Source organism: Peromyscus eremicus, chromosome 2, assembly GCF_949786415.1.
Source record: "Peromyscus eremicus chromosome 2, PerEre_H2_v1, whole genome shotgun sequence".
Lineage (NCBI taxonomy): Eukaryota > Metazoa > Chordata > Mammalia > Rodentia > Cricetidae > Peromyscus > Peromyscus eremicus.
Window position 1 is genome coordinate 164,617,340 of NC_081417.1, and position 24,470 is coordinate 164,641,809.

The following is a 24,470-nucleotide window of genomic DNA, read 5'->3' on the forward strand; positions in this document are numbered from 1 at the left end:
CAACTGGGAAAACTATGAAGGCACACATGATTTTCATAACAGAATACAGCTGATATATAACAAGCCAAGTAACACCAAAAACTCCTTGGGATTTGGCTTCCTCTGGAGGAATTCCCTGATTCCTCCAGGTAGAGACTTTGCCTTAACCAGCTGAGTTCTTATGATATATTCCTGCAGCCTGCAGCAAGTAATGGCTTGGTACTGAACCCAAACTTTCTTATTAACTGAAGTAGCTCACATTCCTACTTGAGAGTTGTTTTTAAGTAAATAGTTACTTGCTTATGGTGACCTCAAATCAGCCACTCTGGTCAGATGGACCTGCAGACTACCAAGCTGAGAGTCCTCACAGAGGCCCTGAAGTTGACTCCATTGATATACATTTTCCAGCATCATGTGGGGTCCTCATGGGAGTGGCCTTGATCCCGGCTCTCAGATACTCTACCTTTTTCAATTCCATGGCCACCAGTGTGTCTTTGTGTCCTTGGATGTGCCAGGAGGTGCTGTGGGTGGGCCCCTTAGGAATTGTCTATCCAGAGCTCAAAAGCCTTTGTGGCAGATGTGACTGATTAGAACTGAGAGTAGAGGTGAAGTTCCAGGCCTTGGAAGCACAGAGCAGCCCATGGCTCCAGCCTCCACCGAGCAGAACTGCACATGTGCAGTTACATGGATTCTAGTTCCTTCCTGCAGCATCTCAGGCAGGCTGCTGTCACCTGCTGGAGTAAAGGCAGGAGAGATGAGGTGGGGGATGTGTGTCTTTTTCTTCATTTTATTATTTTAATTTGGATGAAGATCTCTTTTAAGTTTTGTTTTTATTATTTTTAGTTGTATGTAGGGTTGTGTGCATGTGAGTACAGGTTCCCCATTGAGATCTTATATCTCCCAGGCTAGAGTCAGGGGCAGTTGTGAGCTGCCTGATGTAAGTGCTAGAACTGAACTCAGATCCTCTGCAAGAACAGCAAGTTCTCTTAACCCCTGATTCATCTCTCTAGCCCCTGAGGGCTACATCTTTAAAAAGCTTTCTGGTTGCAAGACCATATATAATTGCAATGAGCTAACTGGCTTTTGTGATAGGAGCAGTTGGTGATTATTCTTGCCCTACTTCTACCCAGAAACTTCACAACTCCCACAACACTGTCTCAAATGGGTCCTGCTCCCACCTGAAAGCTGGGACAGCCATAGCTTGGCTTCTGGCTTCTGTCTGGTACCCCTATCTCACCACACTCCCCTCCAAGGGAAAATACGACATTAATTGGCAGCTCGCTCTCTCTCTCTCTCTCTCTCTCTCTCTCTCTCTCTCTCTCTCTCTCTCTCTGTCTCTCTCTCTCTCTGTCTCTGTCTCTCTCTCTCTCTCTCTGTCTCTCTCTCTCTCTCTCTGTCTCTCTCTCTCTCTCTCTCTCTCTCTCTCTCTCTCTCTGTCTCTCTCTCTCTCTCTCAAGATAGAGTTTCTCTGTGTAGCCCTGGCTGTCCTAGAACTAGCTCTGTAAACCAGGCTTACTTCCAACTCCAAGATCTGCCTGCCTCTGCCCCTTTTTTTCTGTTTTAAAAATTGGCATGGTGGCACACATCTTTAATCCCAGCTCTAGGGAGGCAGAAGCAGGCTGATGTCTGAGTTTGAGGCCACCCTGGTCTACAGAGAGTTCCAGGACAGCCAAGACTATACAGAGAAACTTGTCTCAAAAAACAAAAAACAAACAAACAAAAAATGGTCTTAAGCTAGTCTTGGTGGCACTCCCCTTTAATCCCAGCACTGGGAGAGGCAAGTGGATCTTTAAGTCCCAGGTCAGGCTAGTCAACGTTTTGAGCTCCAGGACATCCAGGACTACATAGAGAGACCCTGTCTCAAAAATAAATAAATTTTAAAAACAAAATAAAATACTTGTTTTATTTTATTTTATTTTATTTTATTTTATTTATTTTTTTTTTTTGGTTTTTCGAGACAGGGTCTCTCTGTGTAGCTTTGCGCCTTTCCTGGAACTCACTTTGTAGACCAGGCTGGCCTTGAACTCACAGAGATCCGCCTGTTTCTGCCTCCCAAGTGCTGGGATTAAAGGCATGTACCACCACCGCCCGGCTGTTTTATGTTACACATTTCATGTGTATGTGGGTGTTTGTATGTACTATGTGCATACAGGTATCAAGGAGGCCAGAAGAGGATGTCATATCTCATGTAACTGGAGCTACAGGCAGTTGTGAGCTGCCTGACATGGGCACTGGGAACTGAACCCAGGTACTCGGCAAGAGCAGCAAGTGATTTTAACTGCTCAGACATTCCTCCAGCCCCACATTTATTTTATTTCTATTTATGTGTATGCGTGTACATCTGTATGTGAGTATGTACAGATGAGTGCAGGGCCCTAGAGGGAAGAGAGTTACAGGTGATTGTGAGCTGCCTGGTGTGGGTGCTGGAAACCATACTTGGTACTCTTAACCATCTGTGAGCTCTGAGCCATCTCTCCAGCCCCTTCTTTTTTTAATTTGTGTGTCATGCTAATCTTCTCCACATTGTTCCAATTTTAGGATCTGTGTTGCCAAAGCAAGAACCTTTTTCCTCCCCTTTGGCTTTTTTTTTTAAGTGAAATATTCTCTTTTTTTAATGATTTATTTTATTTTATGTGCATTGGTGTTTTGCATGCATGCGTGTCTGTTGGATTCCCTGGAATTGGAATTACAGACAGCTGTGAGCCACCATGTGGGTGCTGGGAATTGAACCCAAGTCCTCTGGAAGAGCAGCCAGTGCTCTTAACTATTGAGCCATCTCTCCAGACACCACCACCACCCCCACTTTGTTTTCAGACAGGGTTTCTCTGTGTAGCCTCAGCTGTCCTGGAACTCTCTCTGTAGATAAGGCTGGCCTGGAACTCACAGAGATCCTCCTGCCTCTGCCTCCCAAGTGCTGGGATTAAAGGTGTGTGCCACCACCATCCAGCCAGAATTTTTTTTTTTTCAGTGAAAGGAGCACTTCCATCTCAGGAAAAAGCAGGAGAGACACAGTTATTGCATCTGAGCTTCAGGTTTCCTACACTGTCCTATGTTCCCCAGCAGGAGGCTACATTTCTGGGGGTTTAACAGCCTTTTATTGTTGATACTATAGAATTGGCCCAGCTCCAAGGTGGTAGTGGCTATACTGAGTAGTCTTTAACTGCACAGCCACTCTTGAACAACTGACTTCCTGGGGACCTAGACTCCAGACTATCCCACCATCTGGCCTTCTCACAAACAGCTTTATTCAAAGAACTTTAAAAGCTAGAGAGCCAAGACCCTCATCAAGAACAGCATGCAGGTTTTAGCACTACTACCGTCTGCAGTGTGAAGTGGCCACAAGTACATGGGTGCTAGCGCTTACAGCAGCCTCCCCTGAGGTCTCCTCATCATATCCAGGATATTCTCAGTCCTGCCCACCAGCTTCCTAGGTGCTTCATTTCACATGGATCTCAACCAGGAGCAACCACAGAATAGCCCTTTCTGGTGTTCTGGTACATATTGAGAAACAGAATGGCCATTATGGCCGGTATGTTAAGTTTTGGGTGGAATCTGCCACTGCTCATCATCCTAGACACTGAGAGAATAGAGTTGGAGTCAGAGGAAGCAGAGGGTAGTGTGTGTGTAGCAAACAGCTCATAGGAAAATCTCATCCCACTAAATTGTTTCCTGGGGCTGGCAAGATGGCTCGTCAGATAAAGACGCTTATCACACAGCCTGGCAACTGATGTAAAAGTGGAATGAGAGAACCAACTCCATAAAGTTGTCTCTGATCTCCATATGTGGACTGTGGCAGTCCACATACACATACATGCACAATATACACGCACAATAATAAATAAAATTTAAAATATTTCCTGTAGACTTCCTCAGGTCCTGCAGTATATACTAAGTATATATTAAATTCTGTAATAGTGAAATGTATACTAAATTCAGAGACTTAAGACATGCCTAGGACAATGGAAGGGCAGATCCTCTGAGATGAGGACTGTAGTAGAGGCGTTCCATGGTATGTAAGTGGAGTGCAGGCTTTCACCTCTACCACCTGAAAATAGATGGTGCTGGCATTAGGTCCAGATGAACTTATACTAAGGATTTGTGGAGAGTGGACTCTGGCTATCAAATATGTTGCTCCTGCCCATTCTACTTTCTCGGGATAGTGGGTATATTTTGAGTGAGCTCTGTCACTCAGATTCTTGTGAGTTTTAGCTGTCAGCGGAAGCTACCATAACCACTAAGAAATGACGCTCTGGTACTCTTCTGCTATCTATTTAGTGTTCTATAAACTGGAGACTCAGTATGGAAGGGAAACTGCTCTCTTCAGTGGCCAATACACACTGACCTACAATCATCTTACAGAACAGAATGGGAAACACAAATGGCTTGGAGGAACTTTTGTGTTTTAGGGGGGTGTGGGGTAAACATGCCAAACCTGAATCTTTGTCCTGAATGCAGATAGCCTCAGACCCTGGACTGGTAACTGAGGTCAGAGGAAATTGATCAATAGGTAAGGATGTGGGCATGAAGCCTGTAGGTGCATACACAGGCTTCCTGGGCCTAACAAGGGGGCATGGAGAGGTAATCCATCTCCACCACCACCACCACCAGAGGGTTCTGTTCCACCAGCAGACTAGGGCCCTGTATCTAAAGCATCATCACAAAAGCAGCTACCTCCCACAAATGCACAACACATTCAGTGCATGGGCAGTGTTTCTTTGGATGTCAGGGTGAGCCCTACAATGCCCTCTCAGGTTCTTGGGAAATGGTGGTACACAAATTCTCAAGAAACCCACCACTGCTTGGCTCAGACACAATGTAGGCCCCAAAGCACACCCCACATCTCTCAATACTTTTGGCTCCTAGGACTCACTAGAGTAGCCAGAGTAGTGCAAGGAGGATATGTAAGTAGAGGGCTGGGCAGTGGACTGTAGACCACAGGTTGTGATGGGGACTACCCTGTAAAGCTAGGCCTCCTGTCCTCTGAGTTGTAACAGCAGCAACTTGAACAACTTCAGATCCTGGGCTGTGGAAGTGAGGCCCTGGTACACATTTGACAAGGAACACAGAGGGACGGCAGGCCGAATGATTAGAGCACAGGTGCTGCAGACCTGCCTCCCTTCCTCCCCAGACACAGCAAACACTACAGCCAGACTTCATGCTGCCCACACGTGTACACCGTTGGGGAGGGTTTGGGGGGGATTTTTTTTTTCCTTTTCAAGACAGGGTTTCTCTGTGAAGCCATGGCTGTCCTGGAACTCACTCTGTAGACCAGGCTGGGCTCGAACTCACAGAGATCCACCTGTCTCTGCCTCCTGAGTGCTGAGACTAAAGGTGTGCACCACCACCACCCGGCTTGAAAAATAAAGCATTTTAATGAGACTGCAGGCACAGTTTATAACTGACTTGACTGTATTTTAGAGTCTGGGTTGTTAGTGGGGAAAAAGACGAAGTAAGCTTGGGTTGAGGCTAGTGATTCTGGGAGGAGAGGCTCTGTCTACATAGGGACTTGAGGGGAAGCCTGTTTCTGACTACCTTTAGCTGTCTGTCAGAAGCCCCAGGGTAGGAGGTCACACAGAAGGTAGCTCACCAGCATGACCCCTTGGGGTTAGATGTTGCAGAGTCCTTGGAGTGAGCCTGTCCTGGGGAGTGTTGTTTGTTCCTGTCCCTTATGAAGCTCCTACACTAGCCTCTCTTAGAGCCTGTCATAGCAGGGGGTCTCCTATCCCCAAAGTCTTAAATGCCAAGGTCTTATCCCATTCCTGCGAAGAAAAGACTGCATCCCAGGCACTGATAACAGGACCTAGTGCAGGTGCCGGGCAGGAAGGTAGGGTCAGTGTCCCTGACAGGTCCTGGCCTCCAGGCTGGTAGAGGATCCTGATAGAAACCACTTGGCAACATCATCAGCCTCCCAATACTCCTCCCTAATCTTCCTTTCCCTCGGGAAGCCTTTGGGAATCCTTCCTGCACCAGTCTCTCCTCCCTTTCTTCCACCACTTTCTATGCACAGACGGGACCTGAATGGTCCTGGGCACTTCCTCCAAGCCATGTGGAGTTCTCGCCACCAGAGGGCCCGGTCTTCGGCACAGGTATAAGATCCTGTGGCCTCCTCTCCTGAATGCTTGTCCTGAATCTTATGTCCTCAACCTGCCCTCAGACACTGTCCATCTCCCCGCCAAATGCTGCCCAGAGACCACTGTGTGCAATTCCACTGGCAACCGGAGAGGATTGACATCGCGCGTGCTGCTACCAGGCTTGCCACTGGGTTCCCGGGATCAAGCGAGGACGGTGCCCAGCATGACCAGTAGGAAAACGACTGGAGGAGTCACGCGGGTCAAAGGCAGGACCTGCACCCCATCTCCCCACCCCTCCACCCCATCCCACCCCCGAGAAAAACCTCGGTTTCGGCAGCGGCGGCCCCTCCCTCACTGGGCTAGGGAAGAGGGACTCTCGGGTGGGCAGGGCAGGCAATTCACGGCTCTGGAGGTCTGGCCTCCGGCCGCACAGACTGCGGGACGCGAGTCCGCTCGCCCGAGGCCGTACAGGCCTTAGCCGATAGCGCCCTCTCGCGGCCAGAGCGGAAGGCGGCAGTCACAGTCACCAGGTAAGTAGTGCCGGGTGTCAGGCCCTGGATGGTGGTGCTGTTGTGGCCAGGGGGCACCTCCACGCGCTGCAGGGAGCCGCCCCGCAGAGGCCCGAGCTGTATATGGTAGCCAAGAGTGGAGTCCGGGCCAAGCGCGGGGGCCCAACTTATGCGGAGGCTGCGCGGCCTGGTATGCGAGATGATGATGCACTCCGGCCCGGCCTCCTCTGCGGAGGAAGAGGGTGGTTGATTGAAGGGGCACCCCTGCATGCCACCCTGCCCTCCCATGAGGTACCCCTGCTTCACCTTGCAGCGTGCGTACTCGCACGTACTGGGGCCTCAGGAGGCGCACGTTGGACTCAGGCAGCAGCGCTACTTCATAATCTGTGTCGGGATTGAGATCGGTCCAGATCCAGCTGGTGGCATTCCCTGGCAGCTGTTGGCGTCTTGTGGCTGCCAGTTTGTCACTGGGCACCACCTCCAGCACGTAGTAACCAGAGTCTACTGTCAGCAGGGGTGACCAGGACAGGCGGAAGCCATTGGACATAACCTCCGAGACACGAAGCTGCTGTGGCTGCATGGCATCTAAGAACGGGACAGTGCTGGGGTCAGGGAACAGAAGTGGCCTTCTCTGTGTCACCGAGTGGGGCTCTCACTGATCTGGAGAGGACCCGAAGATTGGAGCCCTGGTAAGACCGGTGAGGCCTTCTGCTAAGAAGAGGCAGGAGCCAGGTGGTTAATGACTAAAGACTCTGGGCTAGTGGAGGAACAGAGTACAGTCCCCAACTCCAGCCCCCATCATAAACTTTCCTGCCTATCATCCTCAAATCCAAACCTGTAAGATATAGTGGCTACTCCTCACAGAAAAGCAACCTGAATGAGGGTCTCTCCAAGGCTGCAAGGTCCACAGTATTATCTAAGAACAGAGGACCAGCCCTCCCATGACTGCGTGGTCACCACAAAAATCTGTTGTGAGCCATAGTCTGAACAGTTGTGAAGGAGGAAAACAGACCAGAGGCTGCAGCCAGGAGATGTGAGACTACATGTTAGTGGCACCTGGAACAATGCAAACATGGTAACCTCGGGAGCTGCTGGACCTAGGATTAGGGAGAGGGTGAGACCTTCCTATACAAGAGAGTGGAAAGGGGGACTCCAGAATGGGCTCCTGGGCTTATGACAACAAACACATGGTCAGCCATCTGATCAGTATTCACACATCCAGACCTTGGCTTTCTTCCTTGATGAGGCGGGGTGCTGTTTGGTCAGCTGGGCACTCACCTTCCTACCCAGCCTCCCTTCCAGATTCTGACCTTAGCTACAGGTGTCCCACCCTAGTATTTTTTTCTGATGACAGCCTTTTCTCCTGCCCTCTCCAGGTTCATCTGGGCCTCTTGGCCCAGGGGCTACCAGGTGATGTCCCTGAGGAATCTCTTGAGGCAGACCTTTCACCCTTTGCAACCAACAGACCAACCCCTTCCTGTTCAGTGTAGATGATTAATCCACAGTAAGAGACTTGGTAAGAACGCTACCCTGGAGTAATAGCATTTTTCAGTGCCTACCACAGGCTAAGCCAACCAACAGGCCCTTAGTCTCTAGCCCCTTCTCTTTGGGAGATCAGCTTTGGAGGTCCAGAAGAAACTAAGCTCCTAGAGTGTATTCCCTGTTCTGGCTTCCCCTGCAGTCCCCACAATGGACTAGAGTGAAAGAAAACCAGCTCAAACCCCTTCCTGACTATGGCTCCCTACCATGGAATATGAGCCTGAACTCTGTAGGAGACAATCCCTGACCTATTTGGCTCTCCTTTCTCCAGGAATGGTGGGCCTGGCAAGCCATTTGGCTCCTGGACACACACAAAGGCACATGATGCCACAGACAGAGACCCCTGGGGGAGCCTTGGACCTCCTTTATCTGTACTAAGCCCCTTCACACACACTCCACCCAAAGTAGCCCTCAGTTCATTGGCCTATACATGCCAGGGAGTCCCATCTTGAAGTGGTCACTCAGACCTGCCATAGTCCCTTTATACCCCAGACGTCAGGGTACATGAAGACACCCAGAAGGAGTGTGTTCCTGTACAGTATGAAGAGAACATGTGGATCACCTCCCCACTGCTGTATCCACAAGGGCATCAGGCTCATGAGTTTCCCCTGATGTCTTAACCCAGATCCTCCCCTGCAGCTGGCTGTCAGCTAGGGATTCACAGGCCCTGGCTCTTCCCACCTACCAGTAATGGAGTCCCGAAGTTCTGGGGCAATGATGTGAAGGTCATCCACATCCACAAAGTGTAGGTGCTTCTCAGCGGGAGCTGAGGCAGCTGCCAACAGCTCCAACAGGTTGCCCCGGCCAGTGCTAACAATGAAGACGGTGACACCCAGGTCCTTGAGCTCCTGCATAGGAGGGCCCACGGGGTCACTGGAGCCGCCATCTGTCACCCACACCAGTACCTTTGGAACCCCTAGCCGGGCACCTGCTACTTCAGCAAACAATTGCTCTTTGGCATAAGCCAGTGCCAAGCCTGTATTGGTGTCACCCATACGTTGGGATGCAACACGTATGGCATCCTGTACAGCCTGGCCTGAACTGTATTGGTCAAAAGTAAACTCTGTGTATGGCTGACTCCCCACATGCACCAGGCTAGCATGCACAGCCTCAGGGCCAAAAGGCATTGCAGACACCAGCTGCCCCACAAATTCCCGAACTCTTGAGAATTCATAGTGTGACACACTGGCTGAGCTGTCCAGCAGGAACAACAGGTCCCCCTGGGGGGCTGATGCTGTGGCACCTAGAGGAAAAGACAAGGGTTCAGTCCAGGTGGTAGCTCCCCAAAGAGCCCCATGCCCAGAGCAGAACCACCCCCAAAGGCCTGGACTTCCCTGAAGTATATGCTTGCCTTTGCCCAAAGATACTGGTAGTAGAATTCCCAGAATGGGGTTATTAGTCAACAAAAGGCCCACACTCCAGTGGTTCCCGACTGTACAAAGGCCATGTACCCAGGGCACCCTGGGCTGCCCTCATGTTCCTTATACGAGTGCTGACACTGTCCTCAATAGATACTGCATGCAGGTGGAGCCAAGGGCTCAGGCCTAGGTCTGAAGGGACCTGAGTCACATGCATTGCTCTCCTTAGACTTAATTTTCAGAAGGGCCACCTCCAGGATGGAGCTAAGCTAGGTAGCTCAGTTTCCAGGTGAAGCCATGGGCTCTGAGCATGCACAGCAATGGAGACAACAGGGGAGGATGGGAGAGCAAAAGTGAAGGGATGGGGAAGACAAAACACTGTACAGCGCTTCCCACCCATCATATGGCCAGGCTGGAATCCTGACCCCAGTTACAGATGACATCACCCCTCCCCGCCTCTATCCTTCATTCTCTGCTTCATTTGTACCAAGAAAGCAGGATATATCCACCCGAAACGGCCTGAGGGCCCAACCATTATCTAGTGAGCCTCTCCTTCTATTGCGGTTTCTTCTAGCCAGCGATACTGATCAGTACTCAAGGTACCTACGGATGAGACCTTCCATCCCTAAGTCTCAAGTAGGCAGGGGCTCTCAGGGTGCTTGAATTCTAATCCTGGCTTTGAGGCTTCCCCCTCATTGTGGGACCATTCCAATCTTCTTACCTCCTTTTTACTGAGGGACCTTAAGGAAACTGAGGCAGGGAGGCCTCTTAAACATCTTTCTTCACTATCCAGGCCTGAGGGGCGGGGCGGGACGGGGCGGGGCAGACCGTGGCCTCCGCGCTCTATGTCCAGTGCTGGCTCAATTGAGTCACCGAGTGCCTGGGAGCGCCCACCGTAGGTGGCTAAGGGTGCAGCCGTGTGCCCCACCCGCTCCCCTGGCCTTCCCGCCCACTCGTCCCGCAGCTGCACCTGGACACTCATGACCCGCGTGGGCAGCAGCCGATGGGCTGTCAGGAATTGGAATCCGGGTTCCACCACACTTACTGTGCTCTACGCTGCTCCGCGCCAGTGCCAACCGCAAACTCAAAGCCAGGCTGAGCGCAGTCCAGAAGAGCATCGTGCATGGAGTGGCGGGCTCTCGACCGCAGCTGGCAGCTAACTTGCCCTCCTACCGTGAGGCAGGCCCACCCACCTCTGAGAAGCCACACCTACTTTCGTGGCCACGCCCCTGCTTGGGAGGTGCGTGCACTCTGTCCCGCGCTCAAAGGCCAATCTGCAAGGACTGCATAGCGATGCGCGCCTCAGCGGTCCCAGACTTGCGATGACACGCAACAGCCACAAAAGCACATACATGTGGGCATGCGCTGACATTCTCATCTCTCTTTTGCAGGCTGTGATAATGTGTCGTCCATATTCTTCACCTCTCTTCTTCCATTAGAGCTCCTTACAGTTCCTGATGTGCAAAACGCCTGAAGTCAGGGCCAAGACAGCCTTAGAAGTGGGGCTATACAAAGAAGCAACTTCCCTTCAACAAGGACCCAGCTTGACTACAAGCTGGAGGAGCAGCAGGTTTTCTCTGATGACTGACCAGTAAGGACACTGTCTTTAGAGGAGACAAGATCATATAAGAAGCTTCTTACAGAATGGAAAGCCCCGCCTTCCCAGCACTCTCACCCGAATTCTTGGAGGAAAAGACATAAGGGGAAGCCAGGCAGTCAGAAGCTATTCTGTGTGACCATGGTGGCCTATTGCTTTCCTATACACTACCCAAATGGGGTCCCAGGGCTACGCCCAGGTCAGACCCCAGCAGAACCAGAGACCCACTGATGATCCAGAGCTGGCTCCTGCAGTCAAAGCCAAACCCAGACCAAAGGACACTGAGCCCTTCAAGAGGGCTGCAAGACTGATGCCCTCCTAAGATGCTTTCCTGTGGAGTAACTATAGTGTTCAGGGTGGAGGCACACATGGGGGGGTTGTCTGGCAGGATGTCCCCTCCCTTCCCACTCTTGGCAAGAGGATGCTCAGCAGGGAGGACGGATGGGACTCAATGGTTTTCCTTCCTCCATTTCTGGCAGGTGAGACACTGTGGGGCCTTGAGGACTGTGCCTGAGTTTGGCTTTGCCTAAAAAAGGAAGCAATGCGGCTGAGCCTGAGAAGCTTGCTGCAGGAACAAGTAAGAGCTATGTACTGCTGCCCGTCCCCCACCCCCTTGCCGGGAATCTTGGCAGTGGGTGTTGGCTTCACTCCACAGACCTCAGGCCTCTGAATGGACTAGAAAGTGCTTGATGCTTCTGCCTGAGTCTTGAGGATAGGAACAGTGTGTGTGAGTCCCTCAAAGAGTGTGCCTCCCAGGGGGCACCAACTAACCTCCAGCTCCCAATACACAAGGTTGCTGTGGAGATGGCATTGTGAACAAGCAGACGACAGGGGGCAGGGGGCTGGAGGTGGGGGGTGTCCAGCAGAACCATTTTATCTCAGGCTTGCTCTGCCAGGGAGCTAGGTCTTGTAGGAAGCAGAGGTCCGTAGCCCTCAGGCCTATAGTCACACCTCAGCCTGCCCTGTTTCCATCCCTTCTGGAAAAAGTGAGCAGATCTTCTTGGCTGTGACTCAGGCCCTTGAGGAAGCAGCTGCCCTCCTTCCTCTGGCCTCATCATCAGACGGAGAGGGCACAGGAGACCCAGTCTCCACCCAGCCCTGTCCAATTTGGGCTACCTGCCTGAATTGAGCTCAGGCTGAATTGCTCCTGCTGCCAAATTCCTTGGGACACCCTTCCCATCATCCCTACCCCCTGATCAGCCACCAGAAAAATCTTATCCTTTTGTCTCGCAGTGCTTCCCACTTCCAAAAGACACCCAGACGTCCTAGGGGGATGGACACCAAAAGAACAAACAGAGTAGCCCAGAAGCTTTTTCTCTAAAGGGAGATAGGTTTAGGGAAGGAGAAAGGGCAGAAATGTGGTCATAGGCAAAGATAGCCCAGGCCAGGGTGACCTTGACCCTTCAGTCTTCAGTCTCCAGGGACTGCCCCTGACTGTTCCTGTCAACCTAGGAGCCCCAAAGGAAAGACAGCCCTTGATGCTAAGTCTATCCTGCCACAATGGCTTTGGCTCAGAACAGGGAGTCACTGTGTCTTATTTCCTGGAGCAGCTGGCCTGCCCTGTCTGTCTGCAAGCAGGTGGAGGGGTTTCCTGAAACCCAGAGGCACTGCTCTTAGCAGAGTGCCCCTGCTTTCAACCAAGGACCCTAGGGAATGTTCCTTTCCTCCCACAGTCAGGCTTCTGCAGAGAAGAAGGGCCTTTTGTCCACAGATGGCTGTGGTCATGTTCAACCCCGGGGAAAGGGCAGCTCCTGGGGCCTCTGACCTGACCCTTGACCCCACACAAGGACAGAGACGCCTGCCCTGCCCCTGCCTCTCCACCCGAACTGAGCTGCTGCAGTTTGTCATGTTGTTGTTGTTCACGGAGGAACACTGCTGGCTTGCTCACTGACTCATGCTTAGCTGGCTTCCTTACAGCCTCGGATCACTTGCTCAGGTAATGGTACAGCCCATAGTGCATAGTGCTCTGGGTCCTCCTACAACAATTCACACACACACACACACACACACACACACACACACACACACACACACAAATCCCCCACAGACGAATTTGATCTGAGGATCCCTCTATTGAAATTTCCTTTTCAGATGACTCTGGGCTGTATCAAGTTAGGGCTAACTAGGACAAGTGCCAAGGGGGAAACTTCTCCCACTTCCACCAGGCTGAAATGCTCTGAAATGTCATTTTTCTTTCTTTCTTTCTTTCTTTTTTTTTGTGGGATTTTTCGAGACAGGGTTTCTTTGTGTAGCCCTGGCTGTCCTGGAACTGGCTTTGTAGACCAGGCTGGCCTTGAACTCAGAGACCCACCTGCCTCTGCCTCCCGAGTGCTGGGGTTAAAGGCGTGCTCCACCATTGTCCCACTTGTCTTGTAATTTGTATCTAACATGAAAACCCAAGCACACACCGGAACACAGAAAAAGGAAACGGAGGGAGCAGCTGTTGAAGGCCTGGGGCAGTGGAATGGGGTGAGCCTGGACCCTATGACCCATCTCACAGCAGCAGTCAAGGAGCAGCCAAGAAGGGCTCTCAGCTCCTTCCTGCTATCTATTATTATACTTTCTTCTAGACCAGCTTTGGTAGGGCAAGTTCCAGAGCCTGAGGATTGGGTCTGAAGATCTAGGGTCCTGTTTCACCCTCAGGGACCAGAGCTGACCCCAATCTGCTTTTCTTGCATCTAAAGTGGCAGGGAAGACAAACGGCTTGGTGAGTATCCAGAGCATAGGGTGAATTCAACCACCCCCTTTATTTACCCAGTCCATCACCCCAGTCTCTGCACTGAGGACACAAGGCACTGGGCCAAACCCTGTCCTCCCAGTACTGCCAAATGAGGACTGAGCAGGAAAGCTCCGTGCTAGCAGAGATGCTAGGTGTTATGATTTGAATCTGAAATGATCCTCAGACTCATGCTTTCAACACTTGTTCCCTAGTTAGTGGTATTTTGTTGGGAGTCCATGAAACTTTAGGAGTCTGTGAGCCTTTAGGAGGGTGTGCCTAACTAAGGACAGGTTTTTGAGGGTTAAAGAACAGCTACTGGCTCATGTTGCTGTCGCTGCTTCCTTGTCTGCTGTGATTTGAAGAGCCTTCCATTGTTATGGTCTGAGCTGCTCTACCATGCCTTCCCCACCAAGAAACATCTTGAGACCTTGAGCTAAAGCAAATCTTAAGTTGTTCCTATCAGCTGTACTATTGTGGTCACAGCTACACAAAAGTAACTAATACACAAGACTACTTGTTTTCCTGAAAAAAAGGTGTAATTGTGTGAGATCAGGGAATCAATGGGGACCCTGTGGCAGGAGCTACGAGAAGAATAAACTTAACAAGCAGAGGCAACAGCATGTGCCTAGACCTGGACGGCTGTGGGGAAGAGTACATGTCCGTGGAAGGATGCTCGGGCTAGGACAAAGGAAGCAAGTCAGGCTATGTGACCTTCAGACCATGGGGAGGATGATGGGATTCTGAGTATTAGGAGAAGATTGGTGGGTGTAGGGGTGAGGCAAGGACATCTGACTCCATGCCTCTAGAAAAACAGCCATCAGAGATAGACTGCAAGCCCCAAATATGCCATTAGCTGAACAGTAATGCTCCATCTTGACATGGGACCCTTGACAGGTTTGGGTCCTGGCTGGAATGCTTCTGTATGAAGTCACCCAAGGTTCCTGTCCCATCCCAAGGAAGGTCCAAGTAGTCTTGAAAGGGAGTCTTCCAGCGGTGGGGACCTAAGAGAAGCAGAAGGAGTAGCCTCAGCTCTCAGGGCCAGCACCAGCTCTGCCTGTTCCTATTCGGCAACCTCCAACTCCTGGCTCAGTTCCTGCCTCTACCAAAGCCAACCCACATGCCTGGGAGGGGAGCAAGGCTAGAGCTTAAGCCCAGACCTGAAGCTGGATGGACAAAACTGGCTAAACCCAGGGCCCCTCCTGGCTGGCACTGTCTAAGTGTGTGTCTGCAAATACTTTGTGAATGAATACATAGTTTAAGTAAAGTGGAAATCTCACTGAGCCCAGTCTCTTCACCTGTGGTGATGCCCCCACCCAAAACATAAGAGGAGTATAGACAGGACACAGCCATACATGTGTGCATACCCTAGCCAGGCTCCCTTTTATAAGGCAGGCCCTCAGTTATTGGGAAAGGAGCATCCCCTACGTGGAGATCTTGGCTAGCTCACCATGAAGTTTAACTTTGTAACCCTGAGGAAGTGGAGGGGAGGTGGGAGACAGAGGCCCTTAGAAGAATGAGGCTTCTCTGGACTTTCAAGCTAGAGTCTAGACATGAGGATCCTAGGTAAGGTTTCTGTCTTGAGCTCATGCTAGGCAAGAGCTGGGAGACAGACACTTGTGGGGCCCAGACAGAGTACTGCCAAGGCAGGAGACAGTAGGCTAGGCAAAGGCCAGTGATTACCTCAGGGAGTGGGAAGCCGACATTATGACTGAAGGACCAGCCTCACTCTTCCCTTTAGTCCAAAACCCCTTTTCCAGGACCTGTCCATACGGTGGTGGAGACGGAAGGTGCCCTTAGGACCTCTGGAGAGGGCCAGGAAGGAGCAATGACCCCAGATCTGTACCTGTGGTGAGCTAGCTCATTTCCTCAGTACCCAGGCTCTACTTCTCTACTATCCGGCATAGCTGTGTTCTTCACAGCTAAATACAGACCCTAGACCTCTTCCACAGACCTCCTACAGTCTCCACAGTCACTTTCTTTTTCTTTCTTTCTTTTTTCTTTCTTTCTTTTTTTTTTTTTTTTTTTTTTTTTTTTTTTTTTTTTTTTTTTTTTGTATGTGATGCTGTGAATGGAATCTAGGTCATCTCTCTGCCTCACACAAACACCAGGCTATACCCTGCTATTCCCAGCTCCATTCACAGCACAATGGTGTTTTGTTTTTTGACAGAGTCTTATTTTATAGCCCAGGCTGGCCTCAAACTCACAGCAATTCTTCTGCCTCAGCCTCCCTAGTGCTGAGATTGCAATCATAAACCATCAAGCCCTGCAACCGAGTTCCTTTGGAAACACGCCAAGAAAAATAAAATATAGCAAATAAGAAGAAAATCTGAAAGATTGGGCTAAAGTAGGTCATCCCACTACCCTCCCTTGGACTTTCCCAGGGCCACCTGGAGGACACCCAAGGCTTCAAGATAGGCTTGGGAAGCTGGGAAACACCTTTCAGAAACAGAATGTCTCAGACAGCTGCTATGACACAGTTCCTCACCCAGCTAGCAGCCACTTAAGCTTAGGAGTCGGTCTCTACAGTCACCTCCCAACCCCCACCAGGCCCAGCTGTTGTTTTGATGACTTTGGGGCCAGGCAGATCCAATCCTCAGCCAAGGGCTTCCCAGGAGAGTCTTCATCTTCAACCTCTGGGGGTGGCCAGACTAGCTCCTGGCAGAAGGAGAAGGAAGGCGCCTCATTCCGGAGGAAGCACTCCTGGGCAGCTTGGAAACCAGCTGACTCCGTCACTCTGTCTCATCAGGAAAGAAATCAAAGCTGGACACAGATGAAGGTTGGAAAACCCCAAGACACCCAATAGACCTGAGCTAGCCGCACACTGGGCTATGCTTGAGGCCACAAAATTAGCTCAATCCTGGTCATAGGCTGAGCTCTGACCCTGCTGGTTACAGGCTGAGCCACACTGGCAAAACAGTGTGCTAGATCCTTTAAAGATCTGGGCATGGTAGCATATTCCTGTAATTCCAGTACATGGGAGGCTAAGGCAGGAGGATCATGAGTTCTAGACCAACCTGGATTACATAGATTCATAAAAGTTAAAATTTTAAAAAAAAGTCTGTTACAACTAGATTCCAGGTGAATTATAATGAGCATATTTTTAATGTATTGCTGGGCTTACGAGAATATATATATCTCAAAAGCCACCTCCCAAAATTAAACATTACAAAAACCCAAACCAATGTACCAGCGAGATGGCTCAGGGGGTTAAAGCGCTTGCTACCAACTTTGACAATCTGAGCTCCTTCCTTGGAACCCCAACTCCTAAGAGTTATCCTCTGATTTACACAGACACATTGTTGAATATGCACTCCCATACATGTACACACACACACACACACACAATAAGCTGGCCAGTGGTGGCACACACCTTTAATCCTATTACTCAAGAGGTAGAGGCTAGCAGATCTCTGAGTTCAAGACCAGCCTGGTTTACAAAGTCAGTTCCAGGACAGCCAGGGCTACACAGAGAAACCATGTCTTGGGGGAAAAAAAAAATCAGTAACACAAACAGTAAGAAGCAACCAGGATATTGAAGGGAACAGATAGAAAAGTGAATTTTCTGAACACAGAGACAGAGAGAAATCTTGAGGTCTAGGGGGAAAGGTGAGTGAGTACTCTATATCAAAGATCATGAAACTAGTACCCTAAAAGGGGCCTAGGCTAACTGTTTTCTTTGTCTCTGGTAGAATCTATCCTAAGACAGTGTCTGGCTTAGGTTTCTATTGCTGTGATAAAACATCACAACCAAAAGCAACTTGGGGGAAAAAAGGGTTTATTTCATTTTATAATTCTCAGGTCACATTTCATCAATGAATGAAATCAAGGCAGGACCTGGAGGCAGGAACTGAAGCAAAGGCTATAGAAGAGTACTGCTTATTGGATTATTCCTCATGGCTTGCTTAGACTGCTTCCTTTCTTTCTTTCTTTTTTATTTTCAAGACAGGGTTTCTCTGTGTAGCCTTGGCTGTCCTGGAACTTGACACTCTGTAGATCAGGCTGGCCTTGAACACACAGAGATCTGTCTGCCTCTGCTTCTCAAGTGTGGGATTAAAGGCATGCACCATCACCGTCTGGCTCAGTCTGCTTTCTTATACTACTCAGAACCACATGCCTAGGGTGGCAGGCACCATTGTAGATGATCTTGACCCTCCTATATCAATTATTTTCATTTATTTATTTATTTATTTATTTATTTATTTATTTATTTATTTTTTGGTTTTTCGAGACAGGGTTTCTCTGTGTAGCTTTGTGCCTCTCCTGGAACTCACTTGGTAGCCCAGGCAGGCCTTGAACTCACAGAGATCCGCCTGGCTCTGCCTCCCGAGTGCTGGGATTAAAGGCGTGCGCCACCACCGCCCGGCTATTTTTGGTTTTTTGAGACAGGGTTTCTCCTTGTAGTTTTGGTGCTTGTCCCGTCCCGGATCTCACTTTGTAGACCAGGCTGGCCTCGAACTCACAGAGATCCACCTGCTTCTGCCTCCTGAGTGCTGGGATTAAAGGCGTGCGCCACCACCGCCTGGCCCACATCAATTATTAATCAAGAAAATGCTCCACAGTCTAGCCCACAGGCCAATCTGGCAGCATTTTCTCAGTTGAGATTCACTCTTCTCAAAAGACTCTGGCTTGTATCAAATTGACAAAAAAACTAACCAGGGCAGTTCCTTACAATCATCACAGATATAGGTTGGCATTATAAATTACCAGGACTTTGAGGAAGGGAACTTGGAGGGCTCATTCTGTGGTATAATAAATGATAGAATTTCTGTTAAAAATGCTCAAGGCCTAGCCTGGTATGGTGGCACACATCTTTAATCCCAGCACTTGGGAGGCAGATCCCTGAACTCAAGGCCAGCCTGGTCCACACATGTAAAATTTAAAAAATAAATCTGTGGGCCAAAGTCAGCCATGCCACCTAGGCACTCTGGGAAGCACAAAGACAACACCACAGCCCCAAGCCCAGCTGGGAGCTATGGGAAGTGACAAGCAAATGGTAGAGTGATGGGAGAGAAGCAAGAAATACATGGTGGAAAAATGGAAGATAAGCAGTTTGTGCTTTATGAAGTGTAGCAAAACTGGAGACACAAAGGTGCTTGTTCTTGCTCCTTGGGAAAGGTGAATTGCACTGCCCATCAATTGAGCCAGTAATAAACCCAGGTGCTAGTGAGTCTGTGCCTTCTTCCTTTGAGAAAACTGACCACTGTACAAGTTGCTGTGATTCCCAGAGCTGCATCCTAGCCCAGGAGAAGAGCAGCATCTGCAGAATGGAGACCCACAGCTGACTGGATTCGTCCTGCTGTATTTACTTCTCATCATTGGCCTATTTGTTAATCTCTCGAGTTGGTTGTGGTGGTGGTTCAGCCACGAGATTGGACAACTCTATGTTGAACTACAGTTTTACCATGCTGTGTCTAGCTGGCCAGAAATTTATTTCCTTTGGAAGCTTTGAACAAACACTTGAAAACACCCAGAGGCCCTGTCTGCTGGCATGCAGTGGGTAAAAAGAAGACACCTAGAGACTCTGCCCAACACATGGCCTGCCCACAGCACAAGCCACTATGATGTGCACGTATGGGGCAGAGAGATGGGAAAGAAAGAGAAGAATGGTTTGAACACTATGATGAGAGGTGGATCTGAAGAAGGTGGAGAGAAACAGCCTGATGTGAGTAGCCTGTGAAGCCACCTGAGACCATGGTGAAATCCCAGCTCACGCTGCCGCTGAGGGCCATGTCTGGGTCCATGACCATGCAGCAGCAGGGGTCTGTGTAGCTGTCCATGGCCCATGTCACCACCAAAGGCCATGTGTATGTCCCTGGTCTGGACTGCCCCCTGGGATCATGTTAATATCCAAAAGCTGCACAGAGTTGGCTTTGCCCCTCACTGGCAGCAGCACTAGGGAGAGCGGTCCCTGCACCTCACCTTGGCAGCACAGTAGAGCTGACCCTGATGGTGGGCCCCAAGGGCATGAGAGTAGGAGAGCTGGCCCTGCCCCTCATCTGCCATTTGGTGGCATGGGCAAGGGAGAGGTGTCCCCTAACCCTCACTGCCTGTGGCAGGTGGGAAAGCTGGCCCTGCCCCGCACTAGGGAGAGTGGGCTCTGCACCTTGCCTGGGCAGCACAGTAAAGCTGACACTGTTGTTGGGGGAGGGAGGGCAGGTGAGCCAGCCCTGAGGGCATGAGAGTGAGAGAGCTGGCCTCACTGCCACCTCATCTGCCATGTGGTAGCATGAGAGAGGGAAAGATGCCCTTCCTCCAGCTCCCTACTCCTTGCCACCTGCGGCATGAGAGCAGGAGAGCTGACTCTGCCCCTCATCAGCTGCAGCACTCAGGAGGGTGGGCTCTTCAATTCACTTGGGCAACACAGTAGAACTGGCCCTGGTGGTGTGGGTGTGAGTAGGCCGGCCCTGAGGGCCTGAGAGCAAGAGAACTGCCCTTGCCCCTTGCTGCCTGTAGCATTGGGTGAGCTAGCTGGGGCAGTACTGAAGAGGGTGACCTGGTGGGGAGAATGAGGGAGAGCTGGCAGGCTGACCAATCCAGCTACCACCCAGATCCAGAACCAGGGCTATGAGTTGGCCCACCCCACATCTACCCCTTCTATGAACTGTTGGAACACGTAAAGGAGCTGGTCCTGCAGACCCAAAGCTGCAGGATCTCCATGACACAGGCAACAACAGGACATCCCAGAGGAGTCCCAGTGTGGACCCTGTATTAACAGTGTAGCAGAAGCCAGAGGCCTCGAACTAGACCAGTGACTCACTGCAATGAACACTTGCAAGCAAAGATGCATGGACTTAAAGGGCACACTGTGTGACTCACTGTGACACACTACAGCTTCCATGACGAGTTGGGTTTTTTTTCTTTTATATTTTATTTTATTGGGGGGGGTTGTAAGGGTAGGGGGTGGATACGAAGGGATGGGGAAATGAATGCAATTGGGGTGCGTGATGTGAAATCCACAAAGAATCAATAAAAAGTTAAAAAATAATCATAGTAAATCTTTGCTGTGCAGTGGTGGCACACATCTTTAATCCCAGCACTTGGGAGTCAGAGGCAGGTGGATCTCTGAGTTCGAGGACAACCTGGTCTACAGATCTAGTTCCAGGACAGCCAGAAAGAAACCCTGTCTAGAAAACAAAATGAAATAAAACAAAAAAAAATTAGCCGAGTGTGGTGGTGCACGCCTTTAATTGCAGCACTCAGGAGGCACAGGTAGGCGGATCTCTCAATTTGAGCCAGCCTGGACTACAGAGTGAGTTCCAGGACAGCCAGGGCTACACAGAAAAACCCTGTCTCAAACAAACAAACAAACAAAAATTTAAAAACATATCCAGAGCTGAGGATATAGATCAGTGGTAGAGTGATTGCCTAACATGTATAAGGCTTGGAATTCCATCCCAGGACTACTAAAAAAAATAAAATAAGATATTCTAGTTCTAGTATGATGAGAACCTGGAAGGAGGAGGAAGAAGAAGAGGAGAAAGAAGGAGAGCAGGAGGAGGAAGAGGAGGAGATAGGAAACAGGGAGGAGGAGGAGGAGGAGGAGGAGGAGGAGGAGGAGGAGGAGGAGGAGAGGAGAATTTATCCATACATAGGAACTTGTTAGTAAAGCTGTAGCCTGCCAAATGCAAAGACAAATCTTAAAATTACCCACACTGTAAAATTGAGCTTTTACCCTGCTGCCTGTCTCAAAAGAAAAGAACCTTGGTCAGAGGTTGAGCTCCAGTTCTGGATACACATTGGTACCTGACCCCGAAAACAAACTGAATCTTGGGGGGCTAAGAGCACTGTCTGTTCTTCCAGAGGACCCGTGTTCAATTTCTAGTACCCACACTGCAGCTTACACCTGTCTGTAACTTCAGTTCCAGGGCTTGGGGACACCCTTACACAGATACACTCGCAGTCAAAACACCAATCAACATAAAATAACGTATATATTCAAAAACAAACAAAAACAAGCAGATTGCTGACCCTGGGCTTATGCTGAGCAACTAATCCTAGATCCTAGTCTCACCTGAAACCTGACCTGGTAATATTTTGAACATAGACCCAATTGAGCCTTGTCCTCAAGCTGAGTCTCAAGGTAAGTCATGAAGTCCGGTTGCTACTGGTCACACTGGAGCTTCTAGAACTAGCACTGTTTGGGGGGACACAGATATCCGCAAAGCTGGCTGCTGACCACAGGAGGGAATGGAGGGCATTCGCTTTGTGAGGGAGCAGAGCCCAAGGCACCTTCTCAGAGGACCACCTCCGGCCTCTGAGAAGCGCCAACCTGGTCTAAGGGACCCGGTTGCCATCTCCTGGCGACTTCGAGCACTGCGCTCAGAGCCCAGAGGCAGCCGCTCCACCCGTCCACTTTATGGGGGTCAAGGCGGGGATCTCGACACCGAGACGCCCCTGAGGCATCAGACCCAGGCACAGAGTTGTTTCTCTTCATCAGGGCGGTCGCCCGCCAGACCCTCTTCGCTGCATCTCGGCGGTTCAGGGGCCCTGGCGGGGGTAGGCAGCACAGGGCGTAGTCGCCGGGCCAGGAGGGAGCGGGCGGCGGAGGCGAGCACCAGAAGCGGCGGCAGGGAGAGGAATCCCAGCACGATGAGCGCTGCAGAGCCGCGGTCTGAGAGCAGCGCTCGGCACCGTGGCCCCGGGGCTGGATGAACCTGTGGACAGCAGAGGCGTGTGGCCGCGCCGGGAAGCACCAGAGTGGTGCAGTCGTGAGGAAGGACCTGGGCCCGAGGCCTGGAGAACCAAGCCGGGCCTAGAGACTAGGGCAGAGTCCCGAGACAGAAGGGGCGGGGCTGGAAGGCCTTGAGGTGGGTGGGCCTGGAGAGCGAAGTGGGGCCCTGTGGAACAGAAATTGTGAGAACACAACCAAGAGAGTTTGCTTGAGTTGTGGCTGTTCTGGGCCAAGCAGTGTTGAAGCTTGTTTGGGAGATCTGGTACTCAGACTATAAATGGCCCAGGTAGGGGTTCCTGAAAGGAAAGGCTCAGAGAATTTCCCTGGCTCTCCCAACCCGCTTTTCCCCATCTGTGCTCTTTTCCATGGCCCTTACCTGTGCTGACAGCTGATAGTGAGCTCCAGCTGTATGTCACCAGCTAGCATCATTTCTCTCCCGCACCAGAAGCCACAGAAAGGAATATAGGGACCATCCATATATTATAGATCAAGCCATAGCCCCCTCCACAGGTGGGGAAGCCCAGCCCAGGTCAAGAAGGTTTGGGGAAGGGCTGTATGTGTGTGGGTGTGCGGAGTGGAGAGCACTGAGTACAGGTGAAGTTTATTTTCCCATCTCCACTTCAACCTCACTGACCAGGCCCTGGTGCCTCCTGGTACAAAGCTAAGAGGCCTGGGGGAGGCAAGACAGCTGTTCCCTGAGTAACAAACAAAAGCTTTTCTTTGTCTGCAGCTGGTAGGGATGTTGGCAGAACAGGAGGTTACAGAAGAGGCCAAGTATGTTCTGCATACAAAGGGGCAGGGCTGGAAGAGGGCAGATACACCTTTAATCCCAGGGACTTGAACCTCCACAGGACTCCCACTCCCCAAGAACTAACCAATGCTGCTCACCCTTGAGTGGCACAGGAATCCCAGGTAGACAATGGCAGCTGCTGGCAGCAACACCAGCAGGAAGACTGTCCCAGGTAGCAGCAGATGGAACAGGAACCCAACCAGAGCCCGGCCAGGCAGCAACAGGATCCTGAGGCCTTGGGTGGCCAGGACAGGCCACCCTGGGCATACCAGGATTGAGATATGGTAGTCAGTAGACCTTCTTCGGGGTAGCATGGGTGCTGTGTCTGAAGTACCTCCTTCATCCTCTTCTGTCTCCCTTTCCTGCTGCTCACTCATGTCCTAGCAGTGGTCCTTGAAGAATGTTTTCCCTAAGATAGGTAGGTAGTAGGCAGTAGGACTAGCCCCCACCCCCAGGCCCAGACTAGAGATCCTTTACCCTCCCCAGGTTCAGTTCGTATCTAGATCCTAGTCACCAGATAGTAGACTGTTGTCCAGTTTAGTCTAACACTGAATATCAGTCTCCAGGGCTACACCCCTCCCACAGTTTCCCCACTACCTCGTTGGACCTCTTTGCCAGGCAAATGCAGGCAGCTCCTGTGTGCTCTGGTTAGGTCTTACACAGCTATCCCTATCTGAGCACTATGGCCCTCCTTCCTCCCAGCCCGCCCTTTCCCAGCTTCCAGTTCTCCCACACAATAGCTTCATTTCACAGGCCTTGGCTATGACGGATCCCCTATCAATAGCTGCCATCCAGGGACAAACCATCAACCCTGTCCCAGCCCTGCCCTTGCATTTCCCCTTATCTAATAACTAGGCCCCGCTTTGGTGTCAGTATAAGATGAAGACACCAGGTGACTTTGTGTTGTGGAGTGGTTAAGAGAATGGCATAGAGTTGTACAGTTAGTGCTTACTGTAGTACCTGGCAGATAGTAGATACCCAATAAACAGCAGCTGCAATTACTCTGTACCGAATCTAATCCATCATGGAAGTATACAACAGGCTTTTCAGATGATGGGAGCATATAATCCACTGAAAATGCCAGCCATTTACCCCCAATATTACTAAAATGCCTTCATACTGGAAGTATACAATATACAGCATTTAAACCTTATTTACATAAGCTATTGATACTTAATGAGTAGATTATGAGCTAATGTTTTCCCTTCCAACTTTCCTTTTAACATCTTCCAATCCT

General features: G+C 50.5%; 2 protein-coding genes across 2 annotated transcripts; both read right to left on the bottom strand.

Moving 5' to 3' along the window:
• Positions 1-5,332: 5,332 nt before the first annotated feature.
• Vwa1 (von Willebrand factor A domain containing 1) lies at positions 5,333-10,636 on the bottom strand. The gene is made up of 4 exons (XM_059256314.1): positions 10,502-10,636; positions 8,784-9,341; positions 6,866-7,144; positions 5,333-6,786 (listed from the first exon to the last, which is right to left on the bottom strand). Exons 1-4 carry the CDS (start codon positions 10,572-10,574, stop codon positions 6,449-6,451), a joined length of 1,248 nt encoding a protein of 415 aa, XP_059112297.1. The 5' UTR covers positions 10,575-10,636; the 3' UTR covers positions 5,333-6,448.
• An 11,538-nt stretch (positions 10,637-22,174) lies between these two features.
• On the bottom strand, positions 22,175-23,843 carry Tmem88b (transmembrane protein 88B). The gene is made up of 2 exons (XM_059256316.1): positions 23,332-23,843; positions 22,175-22,426 (listed from the first exon to the last, which is right to left on the bottom strand). The coding sequence occupies exons 1-2, from the start codon at positions 23,608-23,610 to the stop codon at positions 22,175-22,177; spliced, it is 531 nt and encodes a 176-aa protein (XP_059112299.1). The 5' UTR covers positions 23,611-23,843.
• Between the last annotated feature and the right edge of the window lie 627 nt (positions 23,844-24,470).